General features: G+C 44.8%; 1 protein-coding gene across 8 annotated transcripts in view; it reads right to left on the bottom strand.

Annotated features, from left to right (window-relative positions):
* Positions 1–4,733: 4,733 nt before the first annotated feature.
* Positions 4,734–19,459, bottom strand: part of eya1 (EYA transcriptional coactivator and phosphatase 1) — a 54,566-nt gene continuing 39,840 nt past the window's right edge. For all 8 annotated transcript variants that reach the window (XM_062985274.1, XM_062985279.1, XM_062985277.1 and 5 more), the window contains 7 exons: positions 19,399–19,459; positions 11,266–11,324; positions 10,852–11,012; positions 10,638–10,752; positions 9,645–9,766; positions 8,927–9,027; positions 4,734–6,826 (listed from right to left, as the gene is read on the bottom strand). The exon at positions 19,399–19,459 is cut by the window's right edge and continues 29 nt beyond it. In XM_062985274.1, coding sequence (XP_062841344.1) covers positions 6,746–6,826; positions 8,927–9,027; positions 9,645–9,766; positions 10,638–10,752; positions 10,852–11,012; positions 11,266–11,324; positions 19,399–19,459 — 700 coding nt within the window. In that variant the 3' untranslated portion in view covers positions 4,734–6,745. The remainder of the gene's footprint in view (positions 6,827–8,926; positions 9,028–9,644; positions 9,767–10,637; positions 10,753–10,851; positions 11,013–11,265; positions 11,325–19,398) is intronic.

Raw genomic sequence — 19,459 nt, 5'->3', positions numbered from 1 at the left:
GAAACCATGCTGCTGATGGCTAACAGATCCCCCCCCCATCTCCCCTCTGTTTCACTCGTTCTGTACCTGCCCCCCCCATCGCAATCACAACACGGCATTTGTTTACACTCTACCCAGGTCCTTCAGTGACTCTGGCAGGTTTCCACGCTGCTGAATGCTAAATTCCCAGACCAGAAATGTCACTTACCACCTTTCTTTTCTTCATCCGCTAGTTTAAAGCCTTTGTAATCCCTCTGAGGGGGGGAGGTTGGGAAGTGGGGTTGGGTCGGGGGTGTGGGTAGTTAGTTTTTTTTTTTTTTTTTTTAGTTTTTTTGGCCGCTTTGCCTCTTTTTCTTTTCTCTGCAAAGAGTGATTTCCATTCCTATTTCTATCCGAGTGGAACAAGACATTAACATTCCAGCTAAAGAGAGACAGACAGGGAGAAAAAATCCTTATGAAAATAAACTCGTGACTCTGTGACAGCAGGCCTGATTTGGGAGATAATAGCACTCCGATGTGGGACAGGTGTGCTCTGTCTGTCCGAGAGCATGGGAAACACATCATCCCCCCCGAAATAAAGAGAGTCTGTCAGCCTCCAGTTCCTCTCAGATCTGTCAGTCACTATAGGCTGGCCAAATTCTCTCATTAAATGTTTACCAGAAATGTTCAGGTACTTCAGAAAATGTGTGGGGATGTCTGAACTATTTAACTTGCACTGACGTACTAAAATAAGATCGACGTGATTGACGTTAATATTCGGCTCTAATCGGCAGATTAAGAATGTAAATGTATTTCTTTTGTAAAATAACTGCTTATTTACCTGTTTGCTACTCAGTAGTCCATACCTTCCACAGTGTTCCCCTGGTGTCGGCAGCACTCATAACTCCAACATAAACTAAATCTAGACAAAAGCCACACCTGAAAATACTCGGGCAGCAGAGGAATACTGAGAGCTCAGTGTGTTCTTCTATCTGTGTTAAAGCTGTCTGTAGGGATCTGCTGCAGCTCCACATGTGCCGGAGGAGTCGTGTGCTAGCCTGCTGTTAGCGTGGGTGTCGTGTATACAGCACAGGTCCAGAACGAGATAGGGAATTGGTTATGAAAAATAATAATAATAACGATAAGTAACTCGGGCTGAAACTGAATTATTTGGAGCAGAGGCAGGTACAGTAGCTTAAAATATGCCATAAAAAGAGTCTGACAATAATAAAGTAATAAATAAGTAATTATTTATAAAAACAAATCCTTAGAAGTTTAGTGATTTTTTTTTTTTATCTACAGTTTTTCTAATGTGGTACAACATTCATGTTGGCCAGTTCATTCAGCGGAACCAAAAACCTGAAAAAAAAAACATTTTTACCAATTAAGTATATTGATAAAAACAACATATTGCCCAGTAATGCAGCAACTGTACAGTTATTATTATTTATTAGTATTAAATAATAAAATCCATTATATTTACAGAAGATTTAAACTTTAATCAGAGTCGATAGTGTCGAGTAACAGAAAACATACATATGAAATACAAACAACTATAAAATCATGAAGCAGATTTATTTTTATTTCGGTTTTAAGGAAGGAAAACGAATTATTTGACTAATTTAAGAAACTCAAAACAATCTGAGTAATGTTTAACTGGTACCAGGCTGGAGTTTCAGAGTTTAACATTTGTACAGAAAAAGGAAAATAAATGTTCTGTGCTCTTCAGAGCTGAGGGGTCGAGCTCTGAGTGAGAAGCAGAGCAGGACAAAGTGAGTGCGGGAGGGAAAAGTCGTGACTTATTGAGTAAAAACAAGCCGAGCCGGGCCCCGAGCGCTGTTTTATTAACCGGATGGAGTAAAGTTTATTAAACTCACAGAGAAGCTGAAGAGGGGCCAGCTGAGCCGCGGCCTTAACGACTCATAACGGCAGAAATTCGGACCAATTAACACCAGACAGGGAGGTCCGAACTCAAATGAAGTCCCGCGGGGAGCTGAAAATCACTTCTCTAAGCTCAGCGCTGCCAAAGAAACGAGCCCCGTACGACTGTATAACGTAAAACTCACCGCCACTCGCTCTCTCGCTCAGCTCACCATGTGACCACAAACGCAGGTGGAGGTTTCACAAAAATACGAGAGAAAACTGCGGAAAGTCGATCCAGTTCCCCTCACTCACTTTAGAGTAATAACTGCCATCATTAACCATGCTGACGCTCCGGCTCCTGTTGTAAAATGCACATTTTGTGTTTGCACAGCAGAAGGGTTTGGAAATAACATCGCAAAATATAGGGGCCACTCGGGCTCCGTGTGCAGCGTGGCCCTCTAGAAACTCTAAACTGTTTAAACAAGGGGGTGTAACGATGCAGTAAATATATAATAATACATTAAATAATCATTAATCATTACAGTATCACTGTATCGGCTTCTGGAGTCAAAGTAAACGTGGTACCTGCAGGGTCCCTGAAGTCATTTTACTGTTCATTATTTATTATTGTTTATTTATATATATATATATATATTATTTTGCTTTAGCTTCTCTGCAGTAACATTCTTTTTAATGCTCCTTTTTGTGTTTCTTGTTCTGGTAATATTCAATTTGTTTGGTAAGTTGCTTACACTCGAGTGATGAATTAATTATTTAAGTGATTAAAGGAAGAGATCAGGGTTTTTTTTTTAAACTGTTCATTTAATAAGCCAATTATTGGACTGTTTTCTTGATTAAATTGTTAATTAAATAAGAGCGATGGATTTATGTTGGGTTATAACTGAATTCATGCAGTTTAATCCAGAATGGAAGCAGAAATTTAAGAACACACCTGTTTCATCCTGTCTGAGGTGTAAGAAATATCTCTTTCCCTCGTTTCTCATTTTTTATAGACAGAACGAACCGTTATTAGCTGTAACATCTGTGGGGGGGTAAAAGGTCCTATTAATAGGTGCTGGGGTAGTAAATGTGCTCTGCAGGTCGTGGACTCTGTGATAGCGTGTGTAATATGATCTTCAGTGCTGCACAAATCTGCATGAAATCTCTGTCTGGACCTGAACACTAAATCATCGTGCCGTTCTTTATTCTTCCTCTGTTTTTTACGGTATAGAACCTGAGGGACGGAGACGCGGAACGAGCCGCCGGTGAGCCCACGCCGGGCCGGTCAAACACACCGATGGTTTAATGCTGCAAATCCACCATCAGACGGGCAAAGGTCAGAACCTGCACAGCTGAAACAACCAGAACAGGAGTGGGGTGAAGAACTGGGAGACGAGGTACCACATGGAGCACATGAAAGAGTGAAAACACGACAGTTTTATTTATATATATACACGCACAAGCAGACAGAACTAACATGGATCTAATCTATTTATAGTTTACTGTTTACATCAGTTTTACTTTCAGTTTTTGGTTAATTTACATCAGTTTTAGTCTCGGATTAAAAAACCTGGAAGCAAATGTTTATTTTTTTCTGATTCATTAAAATGTTAACAGGATGTTGTTCTTAGGTCAGAAAGAATTTCAGGCCTGTGTTGCATTTTTTTTCCTGAATTAAAAATCTAAATATTTGCAATGTAGACGATTTCAGATTTGAGGCTTGAATTCAATTTATTAAACTGGATTCACCAGGTAAACCAGGAGAAATTGTATCTGGTAATACCTGTTTCGGTGATCAGTAGTAGCAACACCTCTGCTGTTCTGAGTACTGGATAGACAGGGCTTCACAGTTAATCAACAATATCAATACAATAATTATTATATATAACCCTAGCTTTACAGGAGAGGCTGGGGTTTAAATCCTAATTTTGCCCCCTATGTTGTTTTAGGTTGCTAAATGTAATTTATAGAACAGCAAAACCAGAAGGAGGAAAGTGTTGAACTCATGAGAACTAGTACTGACTCTCTCTCAGATTTTCTCTCTGGTTTATTCGGAAGTGGGCGAGTTCATCATCATCATCATCATGATCATCATTTCTTTCTTCTGTTCCTGTAATAACAATCTGAACTCGCAGACTAAATCTGAAAATATAATTGATGTTATTAAAGAGTGAAAAGAGGTCGCAACCAAATTCCACGCATGGTGGAGAGCCTTTCTTCCTCGGCCAGTCGTCGCCGTGACCGCCTCATAAAATAAATACAATCAGCCTCATAAATATTTCTCATGTCTTATTTAAACCAGCTCTTAGAAAGTGTGTGGGGCGGTTCAGTGTTTTTATATTTTTTTAAACGGGGAACTTGGCTGCACTGTAAAGAGAAATTTCAGTTGGCATCATCACTCGCCTCCAAAAAACACGATTTTTAAACTTGGAGTCTAGAAACGGCAGATTATTCATCAGAGGCGACAGTTTTCCACATTAAACTCAGCAGATTTACTCTCACTAACACTGTCATAAACCAACGTTTAGAGAAATCTGAAGTTAAATATGTGCTGAGGGTTAGAAAGTGTGTGTAGCGTCCTAACTATACATGCACCGACTGTTCTGAGCCAGAACATCAGGACCGCTTAACATGCTGCTGAGACACCTGAAGGGTTCCTGTGGTATCTGGTGCCAGGGCGTGTGTGATTAATGACCCTGTATCAGACACAATCTAACAGTAGGATTCACTGGAGCAGTCGAGCTTCTTTCATCTGTCTGTGGTGAACTGTGCAGCCTCATACACAGAGGGCTTCCATCAGAACACATTAATAACAGAAGTCAGTCGCACAAACGTGAGTTCCTCTGTTCCCTTAAATAAAGGATTAAACAGCGATTAAATACACGAAGAAAGGAATAATTCTGCACAGCGTCTTACAGTTCACAAATCATTGTTTTATTAATTTAAACACAATCAAATAATAATAATAATGTCCAAAAACATCTGTACATTTCTCTTTTTTTGTTTGCAGACACGTGTGTTCGTGACGAGTTCCGTCAACATCAATCATTTCCAGTTTGCAATATTATTATTAATAATAATTATTAATATTATTAAAAAGCTCAATGTATAAAACATTTAATCTAATATGAACCATCAACTAGCAGCAATATGTGGTACTCTGGGATGAGGGAGTGAGGGCAGAGATTTGAGATGATGAGGGGGGTTTGGAGGGCCAGATCAGGACCAGACCTGGGGGTTAAATTAGTGAGTAAGAAGTAAAGAATATATATTTTATAAAGATTTACATTCCAGAGGTTTAGATAGTGGGCACGAAGAGGCAGATTATCATTCTTATATAAAATCTACCCCTTCTAAAGGCAGAATTCAAACTTTGCAAGGAAATAAAGTGGGAGTTTTAGGAGTACAGGTGTAAAGAGGTAGATTTTAGATTATGGACGGGGTGAAAAGGGCAGATCTTGGCAGATTTGAGGTGTAGACGGGGTTAATAGTAGCAGGTTCTAGATTGGGGTGAAGGAGTAAGCAGAGGGTTTAAAGGGGCAGCACATTAATAGGGGCGATTTGTATGGGGTTGCAGATGCATACATGGGGGCAGAAGTTCTATAAGTGGGCAAAAGTGAAAGGGTCGAGAGGTATGATGGTAAAGGGGGCTAAATTTAATGTTTTTAATGTAAGGACAAAACGGGCGTATTTTAGGGAATTAAAAGGGCACTGAGATGCTTTAGTAGGGTTGAATCTTAAAGGGTGGGGGGTAAAAGGGGCAGTAGAACACTTGAGCCGAGGCGCAGGAATGAAACACGGACGGTGTGTAAACCAGTCAGAACCTCACGCATTCAATCCTGCTAGGAAAATTCACAGTCGCTGAAGCAGGCGTGTTCTCCACCGCGCGTGTGTGTGTGTGTGTGTGTGTGTGTGTGTGTGTGTGTGTGTGTGTGTGTGTGTGTAGTGGCTTTATAACAGACCACAGTTTAACATCTAAGCTCTATGAAGACGATTTTCTCTCCCGACTACAGCGACGTTCCCTCAGACATGTTAATGAGCTACTTCATACAAAAATGACGTGTGCTGTAACATGTACTGTACAAGTTCCTGCAGTTAGTGCCAGTACAAAAAATACAACTGAACGATCGTGGAGGTTTGAGGCGTTTAAACTTTGATCGGGACGGAAACAGAAGTGGGTTCATTTCTATTCTCGATTCATCTCATGTCCAATAGTCATAACGTGGTGTGTTTTTAATTCTGTAAATAAATACAGATCCTAGAAAGCACAGACAGAATAAAATCAACAAATCCGTAAACAGAATCATTGACACGTGGCGTCCATGCTTTTGGTCATGACGAAGCTCACAGAAATCCTGGTATCTACACAGAAACCTAAAAGCCACCCACACTGTTCCAGGCTCCGCACCAGCACGTACAGAACCGCACGAACAGGAAGGAATAAAGTCCAGTGATTAAGAATATACACACACACCAAACCCGACTGTACACGAGTGATTGTCTGAGCAAACGCACGTCAAGGTTCTCCGTTACATCGGGTCAGGATCCGGCGCGGTTCCTCTCAGAGACTCCGAGATGTGAAGTGGTGCTGGAGAAACGTCTCCCATCATCAGTCAGAAGATCATCCAGCACAGTGGTTGTTGATGAAGGGTTGGAGAGTGGTGCGGTCGATAGCTCTGGATCCCTCGCGGCTGTGAACCCTCGCACACGCCACCGAACAAACCGACGGCTCTTCCACAAACCGGCCGAGTCAATTCACGGTAACGTTCGATTCTCTCCCCCGACGCCCAGCCTCAGGGTTCACACAAAACGCTGTCTGTTTAACTTTTCTAATCGGGGTTTGACATGTTCTCCCCCCGTCCGGTGTGTCGACCCTGTTGGGTGGAAGCGGTGGCAGAAACGAAGAGACGGAGACGTCACAGTGCTACAAATACTCCAGATCCAGAGCGTGATGAAGAGCCATGAGGTCCGAGTGACTGGAGATCCTCCAGAACGGCATGTTGTGCTGAACACACGAACACAAAACATCACAAAACGTCATTCCAGCTCTTCTGATGATCACTGCAAAATCAATTATATAATATCAGTGTTTCCAACTTTGTGGACAGTTTAGGGAAGGCCTTTTCCTCTTCCAGCATGATGTCCCTGTGCACGAAGCAAGCTCTATAAACTCAAGGTTTAAACAGTTAGTAGTGGAGCAACTCCACTGAACACCTTAGGAGTGAATTGGAACGTTCACTGAGAGCCAGACCTTCTGGACTGGATTAAATGAGCACAAATTCTCACAGACACACTTCAGAATCTAATTAGGTCTTTCCAGATGACTTTCAACAGAAGCAACGTGGTAGTGGTGGGGCTTGAACCAGTGACCTTTAGGTTATTAATCCAGTCCCGCTTACCGATACGCCACCACTGCCTCACTCTTGTTGAAGAAGGTACTGCATGTGAGTTCTGGGTTCGAATCTCATTAGTGCTATCAGCTCTGAACATCTAAACCGACACAATTGGCTGAGTCGTGGATCTAAAGGTTCTGGTGGACCAGCATCTAGTTCCAGTGATTATGAGTTCAGATGATTTCAGGAATAAACCACGATGGTTTTGCTGGTTTATTTGGGCCGTTAGTTGAAACGTGAGTGAGTGAATGAAGACGGCGTGAGGAGTTTAGAGGATCCATTTACTGCTGCTGCTTCTCAACGTTCCACTTAGAGGAGCGGCACTGACCCTGAAACAGCTCTTTTCTTCTTCTGTTGTGTAAATGTTCCCCTGCTTTTAACGTTTGAAGCTACAGATGCTATCTGCCCCTCACCTCAGCGGGGCAATTAAGGGGAGCGGGGTTGTTTTAGGGACAAAAGAGGGAAGAGACTGACGACAGTCTGAGCTGCGACTCTGACTTTTATCTCACGATGGTCTCAGTCAGAACAGAGATGAAGAAGCTCCTGTAGAGCTGAACGATTAATCATTAATTCATCATAATTTAATTGTTTTAACTTGTAATCAATCATAATTAACACAGTCTAGGGTGAGGGAATTTATTCATTCTGGTCAGGGTTGCTGTGGATCCCAAGCCACAGTCAATCATGCCAATCATGTCTGTGTAGACGCCCGGCCTGGTAAACGTATCTTAGCCTGCATTCGTGGACGCAGAGATGATTCAAAGATTTCTCTGGATTCCTTCAAGTATTTGATCATGTTCTGCCCTGTAGAGGGTGAAATACCTCACATTTGTTTATAATTACTGTTCATGCAGGTTTTTTTTGGCAACTTGGCTCGCCTCGACCCGTCCTTGCTCATAACGGACTGGACCTTAGTGCTGCAGTCAGCTGAATACAGATGAAAGTGCATTTACAAATGAGTAAAGAGAATTAAGGTTCCCATGTATAATAAATAGTGAATAAAGGCGTGGCACGTCGGCAGGAAAGGTAAACGGTCACTGTTCTGTTTCTGCACATCGCTGGAATGTTTAAATGACAAGTGCAACTAAATACGTGTCAGAAAATAATCATTAATAAATAAAAGAAGCCGTTGGCAGGCGTTGGTCTGTTCCAGATCTTGTTGTTTTGGCTCTCCGGAGAGCACCTCGGTTCCCTGTAGTAATGAATTAGCTCCTGAACATCTGTGTGTTCGTGCGGTTTGGGGTCGGAGCGTCGGGTTTACATGAGATCTTGGCAGCGCACGGCGAGCTTGTGGAGAGTCAGCAGGTAACATGAATCCTGCAAATCCTCCTTTGAAAAGCGGAGTGAATACAAGCCGAGGCTGCTGGCGGCGTGTCGTACGACACTTCAAACGGCGTCCGTTCGTCCCACAGTGCTTGTCGGAGCAGAAACGAAGCGCTAAGCTGCTTAAACGCGTGCTCTGTTTTTACCTCGGCCCTCCATCATGCCTGAAAGGACTTGTCTAGCGTTACACGCATTCATGCTGGCCGGGCTCAGCTCAGCACTGTATAATTACACCATCTCGCCCCCTTCTACACTCGAGCTGTCAGTGCTGATTCAATAGTGGAAGCTATTCTCTCCCTCGGCCAATCAGCTTTTGGGGACTAAATGGACCAAAGTGAAGGATAAAGGGGGGGTTGGGTAGAAGAGGTCGTCCAGAGGGTCTGAATTACCTTTTTGGAGCTCTGCTCCTCTTCCACTCCGTCTCCCACCACCACGTAAACCACTTTCCTCCCGAATCTCTGGATTACTCGCTCGAAGCAGCTCTCCTTGCCTGTGAAGAACAGAGAGAAACAGAGAGAGGGGGTTTAGTGCGTCCTAAATGCGAGAGCTCTGTAAATACGCAATAAGTCACATAAATGACCCGGTGTAAACACTTAGCCGGAGCTGGAGGTGATTCGATAAGATCGATGCTCGGATAAAAGCGGCCTGAGAAGCATTAAGTGAGTCTCTCTCCTCCCTGAATCTGGGACAAATGGAGTTTAACGAGCTAAATCAGCTTCACATGCTAATGCCAGAGTTTAGGCAGGCGTGCAGCCCGCAACCAGAACCATCCGCCCCTGCACCCATCTCTGCCCCGCCGAAAAACCCTGCCCTCCCAGCTCAGAGTTTATTTAGCATTTGCAGAGCTGGGTAAAGGGAACGGGGTGTGTGTGTGTGTGTGTGTGGGGGGGGTGTTTAAAATGTCCATGTGGAATGACATAAATTTGCCGAAGTGGTTTCATATGCACGCAGGAACCCGGCCCCGTATCCCCCCCCAGCTCCGCCTGATTAGGACCTTCTCCTCAGAAACGGACCTCAAACCCTCTCACGTATCTACAGCGGGTCGCGTCTGCACCCCGCCCCGTTTACATCCAACAACATCACGGTGCACATCACGTGAAGACTCACCGATTTTAGTAGCGCTGTAGATGTTCTCGATGGGAAAGACGATTCCCAGGCCGTACAGGAGCACTTTAGCCAGGGCCGGGATCAGCTGCGTCGTGGTCACCAGAATATTCACGCAGTTTGATCTGGGGAGTAAAAAAGGGAAATATTAAGATTTAAACATTCGTGGCTCGTTTATCAGAGAGGAAAATATATCAGACTCCCGTCTAATTAAACTAACAGCCTCTAAACACAGCCAGGAAGTTTCTACAGGAACACAGTGCTGAGGCTCCAGGACTCACAAGAGCTTTCGTCTCCAAATGGAGGAATCTCGGAGTTGTAAATCCACCCTGGAGTAGCCAGGATTATAATTACTTCAACAGTTTAGGGACAACTCATCCAGGAAGTCACAGAATCATGCTGAACGTCTCTGGGAGTTCTAGACGTCTGTCGCCTCAGCTGGAGACTAAACTGGATTTCTAGGCACTGCTAACCAAGAGCAACGTCAGTGTCAGGACTGGATCACTTCTCGTCATCATCAAGTGAGCCTTAAATTCCACTCGTTATTAGAAAACTCTTGAGGAGAACGTGAGGTCATGTGTCTGTGAGCTGAAGACGGACAGAACGAGCTCTTACTCGAATCCAGTAGAGATTCCGTGACCTGGTAAAAGCTCGTGTCTGGTATCTGAGTTAAACCAGTATCAATCACAGTGAAGTGAAAGCTGGGGTGATATGTGTGTTTGATAACTTTAATTTGATATTGACCTGCTCATTCAGTGTAACAAATCTGCATAAACAACAGAAGTTAAAAAAAGAATGGGGGTTTGGGGGTGATTTTGGGTGCTATTACTTTTTCACACCTCTGTAAATCCAGTCCAGGACAGAGCTGCTCAGGTGTGTGTGTGTGCGGTACAGTGCAGCACTCTTCAGTAATTACATGAGGTGTGTGTGTGTGTGTGTGTGTGTGTGTGTGTGTGTGTGTGTGTTCTGGATGGGTGTGGTGGGTGAAGCTTCTACCTTGAGTGGATTAATGTGAGTGCTTTCAGTGCCAGCGTTAACCAGGAATCGGTCAGAGCTTCGATCTCCGCCCGCAGCTGAAGCCAGGCTTCTCTCTTGGCTGGACCCAGCAGTCCTGAAACCAGAAGACGGTCGGCGTTTAGCCTCGACCCGGTCGGTACCGGCGTTCCGCTCGGACCAGCGATCGGCCGCGAGTGCTTTATTACCGAATTACCTCCGACGTTGTTCTTGTAGGTGGTGTAAATTTCTTTTACTCGTCTGTAGCGGAACGCCAGCTTCCTCATCCAGTCCACGCCTCCTCTCACGCCCGTCGCCAAACACAAGTTGGCGCTGGTGGCGGCGGCGTGGAAACCATCCGTACTGAAGTTATACGTGCTAAAAAAAAATAGAGAGAAAATGAGCGCTGGTACGTCAATGATCCGGGTTTTCCACCGACTCGGCTCTCGCTCGGGGATCCGTTACGCAATTAAATCTAAAATATACAAATGAAAACTGCACCGAGATTTACAAGCTCTGCATGACGATCACTTCTCCTGAAAGAGAGCCGAGCGTGTGATCACGTCTCCGTCACGTGTGCTAAATAAAGAGCTCGGCCACACAGAGGTGTGAGTGGAGGTGCTGGATTTACCTGAGATCCTGTCCGTTATCGTCGGAGGACACGTCGTCGATGTGGACCTGATCACACTCCTGCAGAGAGAAAGGAGAACATGTGAATCTGAATTCAGCTTTGACCTGATTAACGCTTTTCATCAGGGCGGGTTTGGCAGCTCTGGTCCATGTGGCGTGAATAATGTCAACGACTGTGGAATTCCCGTGGTGAAGATTTAAATCACGCCCTAAAACCACTTCCCCCTCGTATCCCACCTGCTCTGTGCTAATAAAAATAAATCCCATCATGGGGGGGGTGGGAGGGGGGGGGGGGGGTGGAGCTGTACATCTATGAATGTGACTACTGGGGGGAATCTATTAGTGGTTCATCCAAACTGGAGCTGGTGATTTTTAATACGAGTAAACGAGCATGACACGCCTATTCAGAATTACAGCGGGGTAAAATACAGGGTGGGGTCAGGACTGATTTGTTTAAACTCAGAAGGGCATTTGGAGAGTGCTGACTCTAGTGTTTGGGGCAGTACTAATCTGATGTACAATTTGCACAAGGCACGTAGTGTAGTGTTTATAGCATTTATACTTAACTGCCACACACACACACACACACACAGAGAGAGAGTGTGTCCAGAGTGTGTGTACTGTGTGGGATTTTGGCCAGAATATTGTGTGGCTGCACCAAAACAATAAAGCTGGTGGTAATGATATAATAATACATAATAATGAAATTCTTGGGCACATTGATTCTTGACTCTTACTGGGGGTGTTGGTATATGGTGGTTGCAGATCTAACAATGGTCCAGTGGTGCCAATGTTCTAATAATCTCTGGATTAAGGATTAAGTGCATCAGTGACAAAACTGATCAAAACCATAAAATAAAAACAATAGCGCTTATGATACTGAACACTGCTGACAAACCCACTGATACCGGATCATAAACTCTACAATCACTTTCATTCCTGATTCTTTATTCTCAAACTTCTGATCCCAGACCTGGTGTTGCAGATCCTCATGGTTCTAGAATGATTCAATTCTAGAAGAAATCGGTGCTAAAAGCTGGAAGCCTCCACCAGTTTGTGTTCCATTTGAAGCCATTTTTAATAATCCATGAAACACACCGAGTTCAGCGGGGCATCAAAGGGCCGATTTCAAATATTTAAAACATTTAATCGTTCATCTCATTCTGCTTTCAATCAGCCTCGATGCCAAAAACAAACACCGCGCCGAAACCCAGCTCGTATTCTAGTTCCGCTGTGCCAAACTCGGAGGCATCTCAGGAATAACGAGCGCATCCACCACTCCCTTCGCTCGGCTCGGCTTTGTTTTTTTTTTTGTTTTTTTGGAGAGGCCGGCGCGTTCCTCAGCTCCGAGCCAACGCTAACGCAAACCAGACGTCCTCGCTAAACGTAACATACTAGAAAAATTGAACCTGATGCTAACCGCCAATGAAATTATGACCTCTGATTGCTGCCGAGCCACACACCGGCACGGCCCCCGGCCGTTTTCTTCTACAGACTGAAATCTGGTATTGGTTTGCCGTTTATGAAGCCCCCTCGTTCCCGAATTCCCCTCCGTACCAAACACACCCACCCACCCGTCCGGGTCCGCTCTTGGAAGAGGAGCCTGGATGTTTGGGAGTCCTGTTAGAGATCCAGATGGAAACTGGGCAGAGTGGGACGTGCTGTTGGAAAATGAAAATTGAAAAGCGATGCGAGGTAAAATTCAATCCAAGCGACGGCTCTTCTTCTGCTTTAATTTACAGCGGCTGATTTAAACAGAATTGATTTGTTGTTATTGTGAAGTTAAATAAAATTAAAAGATTTTATACCAGAGCGCCTCGCTAAATATCGATCCACGAGTACATTTATTACCGTCGTCTGTGCAGAAATTCCTTTGTGATGTATAATTATGATTCTGCACGAGTCTGAGATTAAAGAGAGAAAATAAAAGCGTTTCCTCGTGTAAACCCGACCCGAACCGACTGACGTTACAACATTCCAAACTCATGCTCAGGCGGAGAGTAAACCAGCGCTTTTAGCTGTAAAACCTCTTTTATTTTATTGGTTCCCTCCGAACAAATTTTTCATCTTTCTGTGTGTGTGTGTGTGTGTGTTGGGGGGGGGGGTGAAGTGTAGAGAAACTGGAACCAGCTGTTCTTTAACAGAATTAAAATCTTGACCCCGAGACCCTTTGCTCTAACGCAGCTCGTCTCTCCCAGCGAGCTCCCAAAACCGAAGAGGAAAAGACTTTGACCCCATGCCCTTCTGCTTCTCTCTGGGGCTCCGTGTACTCCGATAAGGGCAGGAGGCAGCCAGAGGTGGAGCGTTTGGGTTTTTTTGGGGTTGGTGTTGGTGTGTGTGTTTGAGTTAGTGACCTCACATGAAGATTTAGGAGTGTCATGGGTGCAGGAGACGGACCGCTGGCTGTTTGTGTGATCAGTTACAGACGCACTTGATAGCAAAAGGATTTTATTTTAAAGGGTCAGTGGGTAGAATTTAGTCCCTGCACTTATTGCACTCTGTCAGATGCAAGTCACTTAGCGAGGGAGTCTGCCATGTTTTTACTTGATACCAAACATGACTAGAAGGAGAACTGTGAACAAAGCAGCCACCTCTGATTTACTGCTGTATGATTTAATCACAATTCAGTTTCATTGGTAGAGAAGACAGTCATGAATGAAGAATGCAGGAACCTCTGATGTTCCCAGGATTTCCCATGAAGCACTGCAGCGGCGAGCATCAGGGCGTCGTACACAAACTCGCGAGACTCGTTACTGCAGCTTCTTAAGCTCTCGTAAACACCGTTAAGCTCAAACGAGCGGCGACGGATGAGCGCTAAGTGCTTTCACAGGAGTTCTGTACACACGGAAACGTTTATCGGTCTGTAGAGCACGCGGATGGACGCCCACTTAGCGCTGATACACCCGCGGAAAAGAGCTAACGGCTTATTCGACACCGTACAGAATACTGACGGAATCATCAGCGCCATCAAACACCAAACACCGTCATCATCCTCGTAACCTCTACTGAGCGTCCAGAACCCAAACCCAACCAGAACCAGAACCAGGTGTGTTTTTATTCTGGAATCATCAGTCTGAGATGCTTTAAAGTGACAATAATGTATAAATGTATAAAATAACGACTTAAAATAGTAAAAAATCGAGATTTTATTGTTATTAATACATCAAACACGTCACTGCTTACATTACACTTGTTTAACTTTATTTATTTTTAAGGACGTCTGTTGTGCTTCACGTAAATGTACAGACGTGAAGACTTGGACACTTCGGATCAAATTTTATGTATTTTTTTAATAGAAATATATAGATTATTTATTAGGTTATATTGATTTATTTATTTAGCATGTAATAATCTTAGATCTTTTAAGAGTGCAGTGAAAATCTTGGCACAGGATAAATAATGATGAGTGTCTTTATATTTATGGCTGTTTTCTTGTTCTGGTATTTAATAAACTCGTAAAAGTGAAAACAATAAATCAGTGAGACGCGGCGGCGTGTGCTACATTACAGAGGAGAGAGAGATGTGGTGTGATGGAGAAGTTCTCCTTCAGCAGGACGGTGGAGGACACGAGGAACCTGAAGGTCCTGAGCTCTGGTGTCTGTGAGCTCTTCCCTCAGAGAGCAGCGATCAACATCAGCACTAACTCCATCCAGATGTTCCTACTGTAGAACTGTACTGAGATCCTCCTCTACAAGCCTCAACCTAATTACTTCCTAGGAAAACAATTTGTCTTTCTGTTTCATTCCTCACATTTTCCCCTCGTCACACACACACACACACACACACACACACACACACACACACACACACACACACACACACACACACGGAGCAGAGCCCACTTAAACTCCACACAACTATAAAATAAACACCTGAAAATCACCTCCTGACTCTCTCTCTCTCTCTCTCTCTCTCTCTCTCTCTCTCTCTCTCTCGGTTCTCTCTAGGAAAACGTTATTTTTTTGGTGCCCCTATCAGAGGCTCTTTTGTTCCTCTGTCGTCTGTCGTTAAGCGATCAGCTCGATTCTTCCTGCTGGACCGAGGAAAGACTTTAGCTGCTGACGGCGGCTCAGAGCTGCAGGACGTCAAAAACAGAGAGAAAATGATTTTAAACTCTAAAACCACGTCTTTCTCCTCGAGTCCTACAAACATCCGTGTTAGGTTACGCTGCCTGAACACCTCCGGTTCTCCTCAGTACTGGTCTACTAACATAGACCAACACACGTCTGACACACGTGTAGCACGGCTCAGATCAGACACTGACACTGGCAAGGCAGGAACAGCCTGAACGGGGCGCTAATCCGTCCTAGGGCTTCGGCCACCCCTCTGTCATACAATCATGTCTGTGTAGATGCCTGGCCAGACAATAGCACTGCTGACATTCAAACCTGGATTCCAGCTCTAGCGTTACAGACCGCTGTGCCACCTGAGCGCCCAAAAACAGAAGCACAGAATCTGATTCTAAATATCATTTCAGTTCTGACTGTCTGACCCTCAGGTGAGAGGTGTGTGTGTGTGTGTGTGTGTGTGGGAAAATAATTGTGATTGTGACTGTGGGACGCTCAGGTGAGCATGTTGAGGGGGTGTGTGTGTGTGTGTGTGGGGGGGGGGGGGGGTGTAGAATAGGTCTGTGTGAGTGATTGGACGCATCATCACAGCATTCCTGCGACTCTCCTCACTCGCTCCATGTGAAAACTCTGAAGCTTCGGTTCACAGCTTCTCAATACTGCTGCTCCATTCTCAAAGTCTGTCATCTCTAAAAGGGGGTCGCGACCCCGAAATTCAGCTTCACAATCCCTCCCTCCACCCCCCCACCCTCCGCTAGGTAGAGCGAGGTGAGAGAGAGAGAGAGAGAGAGAGAGAAGCTGTGGGTCAGATACAGGATGTGGAGAACAAAGCAGGTTCTTCAGACCCAGTCCTCAGTTCAGGCTTCAACAGTGGTGGAATTTAAACACTGGGCTCAGGTAGGAACGCTGGGTGAGAAACGCCCGCACGCCCGGCCACCGCTGTCAAACATCATCATGTACCGCTTACGAACCGCTTCTCAACCAATCAGAGTGAAGAGACCGCCGCTAACTACATGACACCACCATCTGGAGGACGAGGCGCGGCTCATTTAGCTTTATTAAAGCTCACGCTGATGTTCTGATGGTGAACGTTTCCAACATCAGCGCCCGTCTCACATGCAAAAAGAGCCCGATGAGCACAGCCCAGAGCATTCTGGGACACAGAACACAAACACACACACACACACACACACACAGCGAGTGCACTGCAGGGAAAGTTATGATAATGACTTATTTCACTTGCAAATGAGCGTCTCCTCTATTTTGATAAGCTTCATCGAGACTGAGGAACGACAAGCGAACGTTAGCATGCAGCGCTAAACACAGTGAGTGGGTGAGAGGGTGGGTGAGAGGGTGGGTGAGTGGGTGAGTGACAGTGACAGTAGGTGCTGCAGTACCAGAGTGAGTACATCACAGGTTCAGTTCAGTGAGATCAGGTTCCTCACATGGTTTCTCCTCCACAGCAGAAGGGAGGACTGTAGATGGACGAGTGTAGATGAAGGACTGGGATGTGATCAATACTGGATCGGGTTGCTCAGGAGTGTTTATAGATTTTGTTCTGACTTTGTAAAATATGAATAATTAAATAGATGTAAAATCTAAAGTTTCAGTTGCACTATTTTATTCTCTTTATGGAAAAAAGACGGAGATGCTTATTGTGCTGATCGATACAGAGAGCGGGTGTGAACGTCAGCATCAGCATCCTCCAAACCTCCCCCCCCCCCCCCCCTCGTATGCACATATCTGATCTAGTATTAATTATTTATCCTGGTCAGGGTCGTGGTGGGCTAAAGTTATGGGTAAATGTACAGAGGTGATTTTCTGACACACGTATATGCAAACGTTCAGGCCTCTCGTGTAAACCTGTAGTGAACATTCTGCACACGTTTCCATCATGAGTGTCACATGCACACTTACATATATCAGTGTGTATTAATAATAATAATAATAATAATAATAATAATAATAATAATAATAATAACATGTCTACGTGACATTTACCAAAAATCCTAATCACACCAGTAAAAACAACTTAGCATTTTTTCCGTGTGGTTATTTATGACTCTGAAATGTATACACACTATATCTCATTTAGTCTGAACCATAAAGGAAACCCCACTGCTACACACACACACACACACACACACACACACACCACGGTGGGTTGCAGGAGAATTTAATACTCCATAACTAACAAACTTTATGGACTTCCTGTCAGTTACTGTGTGTGTGTGTGTGTGTGTGTGTGTGTGTGTGTGTTTAATTTCACACAAATGTTCAACCTGGATTTTATCATACAGACATTTTTACTAATTATTTCATATTTAGTTTACATTATTTAGGTCTCAATCCATCACATGAGCAAACTGAACTAGTGGACTAGACCTCTGCGCCACCCGAGCGCCTTAAACACATAAACTGTTTAGTAAATAAATGTAGTGTAATATTGTCATTAATAATCAAGTTTAACCAGTAAAATCCCTCCTTTATTGTTTTGCTTTGATAAATCATCTACAACAACCGAACCCTGCCTGCATCACCACAGCCTGATTATTACCGCCGTGATCCCCGTGTGCTCTATTGTAACCTTAGCAGAACCAGCCTGGCTTCAGACTGTCAGAAATGGGTGTAATGACTCCCCTGTTGAGGCTGAACAGAGACCCAGGGTGCACATTTCACCCAATTTTCCCTGAGATGGGTCTGAAGTGGCAGCTCGTCCTCCGGCACATCAAACAAACCAAAACACAGACAGATGTAGAAGTGAAACCGCACCGACGCCCGAAACGGCACCGAGCACCACGGCGGCCATTCCAGCCGAGAGCAGTTAGTTCAGTTCAGTCCTCGCCGCCCCAACATGCGGGAATATTTACCGGCCGATTGCCGAGCATTAACCGTGATGGCGGCGCGGCCGGCTCGCGCGGCACAGACGTTTCCTTTCTCCTGTTTTTTCTCCTGCAGGACTAATGAAAGCTGGCAGCTCTCTTCACACTTAAGTATCAAACCAAACATTTCCTCTGCTGAGGGTCAGACGCGAGCAGGACGCTGAGGAGAAGCTAGCACGGGTCAGCGGTGTCCGATTATACAGGGGGGGGCAGGAAAGAGGGGGCCGTACAGGTTTGGCTTTTATAACCTGAACAAATCTAAGAAAAGAACCAGGTTTTTTTTTACTTAATAAATAATATTTTGTAAATATAAACATGCAGGCAGATTTAAGCATTTCAGCCTGATCTGGGTCACAGTGGATTCTGAGCTCACACTGAAATGTTCTGGGTTCTTGAAACGGTTCCACTCTGATCGTGCCCCCGGTCTTCATCTATAATTCAGTACTTAGTTTTTAAACTGAGAGCCAAATAAATGGACACAAATCCCCACAGGCACACTTTGCATTTACTTTTTCAGCATTTAGCAGATGCTTTTATCCAAAGCGACTTACAGTTATGACTGAACATGATTTTTTGAGCAATGAAGGGTTAAGGGCCTTGCTCAGGGGCCCAACAGTGGCAACTTGGCGGTGGCGGGGCTTGAACCGGCGACCTTTTGATTACTAGTCCAGTACCTTAACCACTGAGCTATCACTGCCCTTTGCACATTAATGCTTATTGTTTTCTCTATAGCCCCGACCCCCTCAGAGTCACATTCCAACCAGCCTGGCTCAGTTCTACCCCAGACTGGGGGGGGGGGGGGGGCAGATTTTACACCCATGTGCACGGCTCAGGAAAAAGGAAAACCCTTAAACCGTGACAGAGCGGGGCAGATAGCATCGCAGCATGACACGCAGACACGCCGTACCCACGGAGGAACGCTACACGCTGACAAACTGTGGTAGGGTTGGGGCAGGAGAGGGGGGGGGGGGGGGGGGTAAAACGGTGAGGCTCCGAACTCATACATCTCTGCTCAGGAACCGTTCAGCTACACTGTCTAACCATCACAGTCCACGCCAACATGACGTCATATCCTCGTCTCATCACCAGACCAGAACACACTGGCTGTGTTTAATCCCAAACACACTCCGCCCACTAATAACTCCACCAATCAGCTGAGGGAATGAAGGCTGCATCGGTACTCACCTCCAGATCGTTGAAGAATAAGTGAGTATCAGCCAGGTTGAAGATCATCTCCTCCATACGC

Source organism: Trichomycterus rosablanca, chromosome 23 (genome assembly GCF_030014385.1).
Source record: "Trichomycterus rosablanca isolate fTriRos1 chromosome 23, fTriRos1.hap1, whole genome shotgun sequence".
Lineage (NCBI taxonomy): Eukaryota > Metazoa > Chordata > Actinopteri > Siluriformes > Trichomycteridae > Trichomycterus > Trichomycterus rosablanca.
The sequence above is the reverse complement of the archived record's forward strand: the minus strand, read 5'-3'. Positions and strand labels throughout refer to the sequence as shown.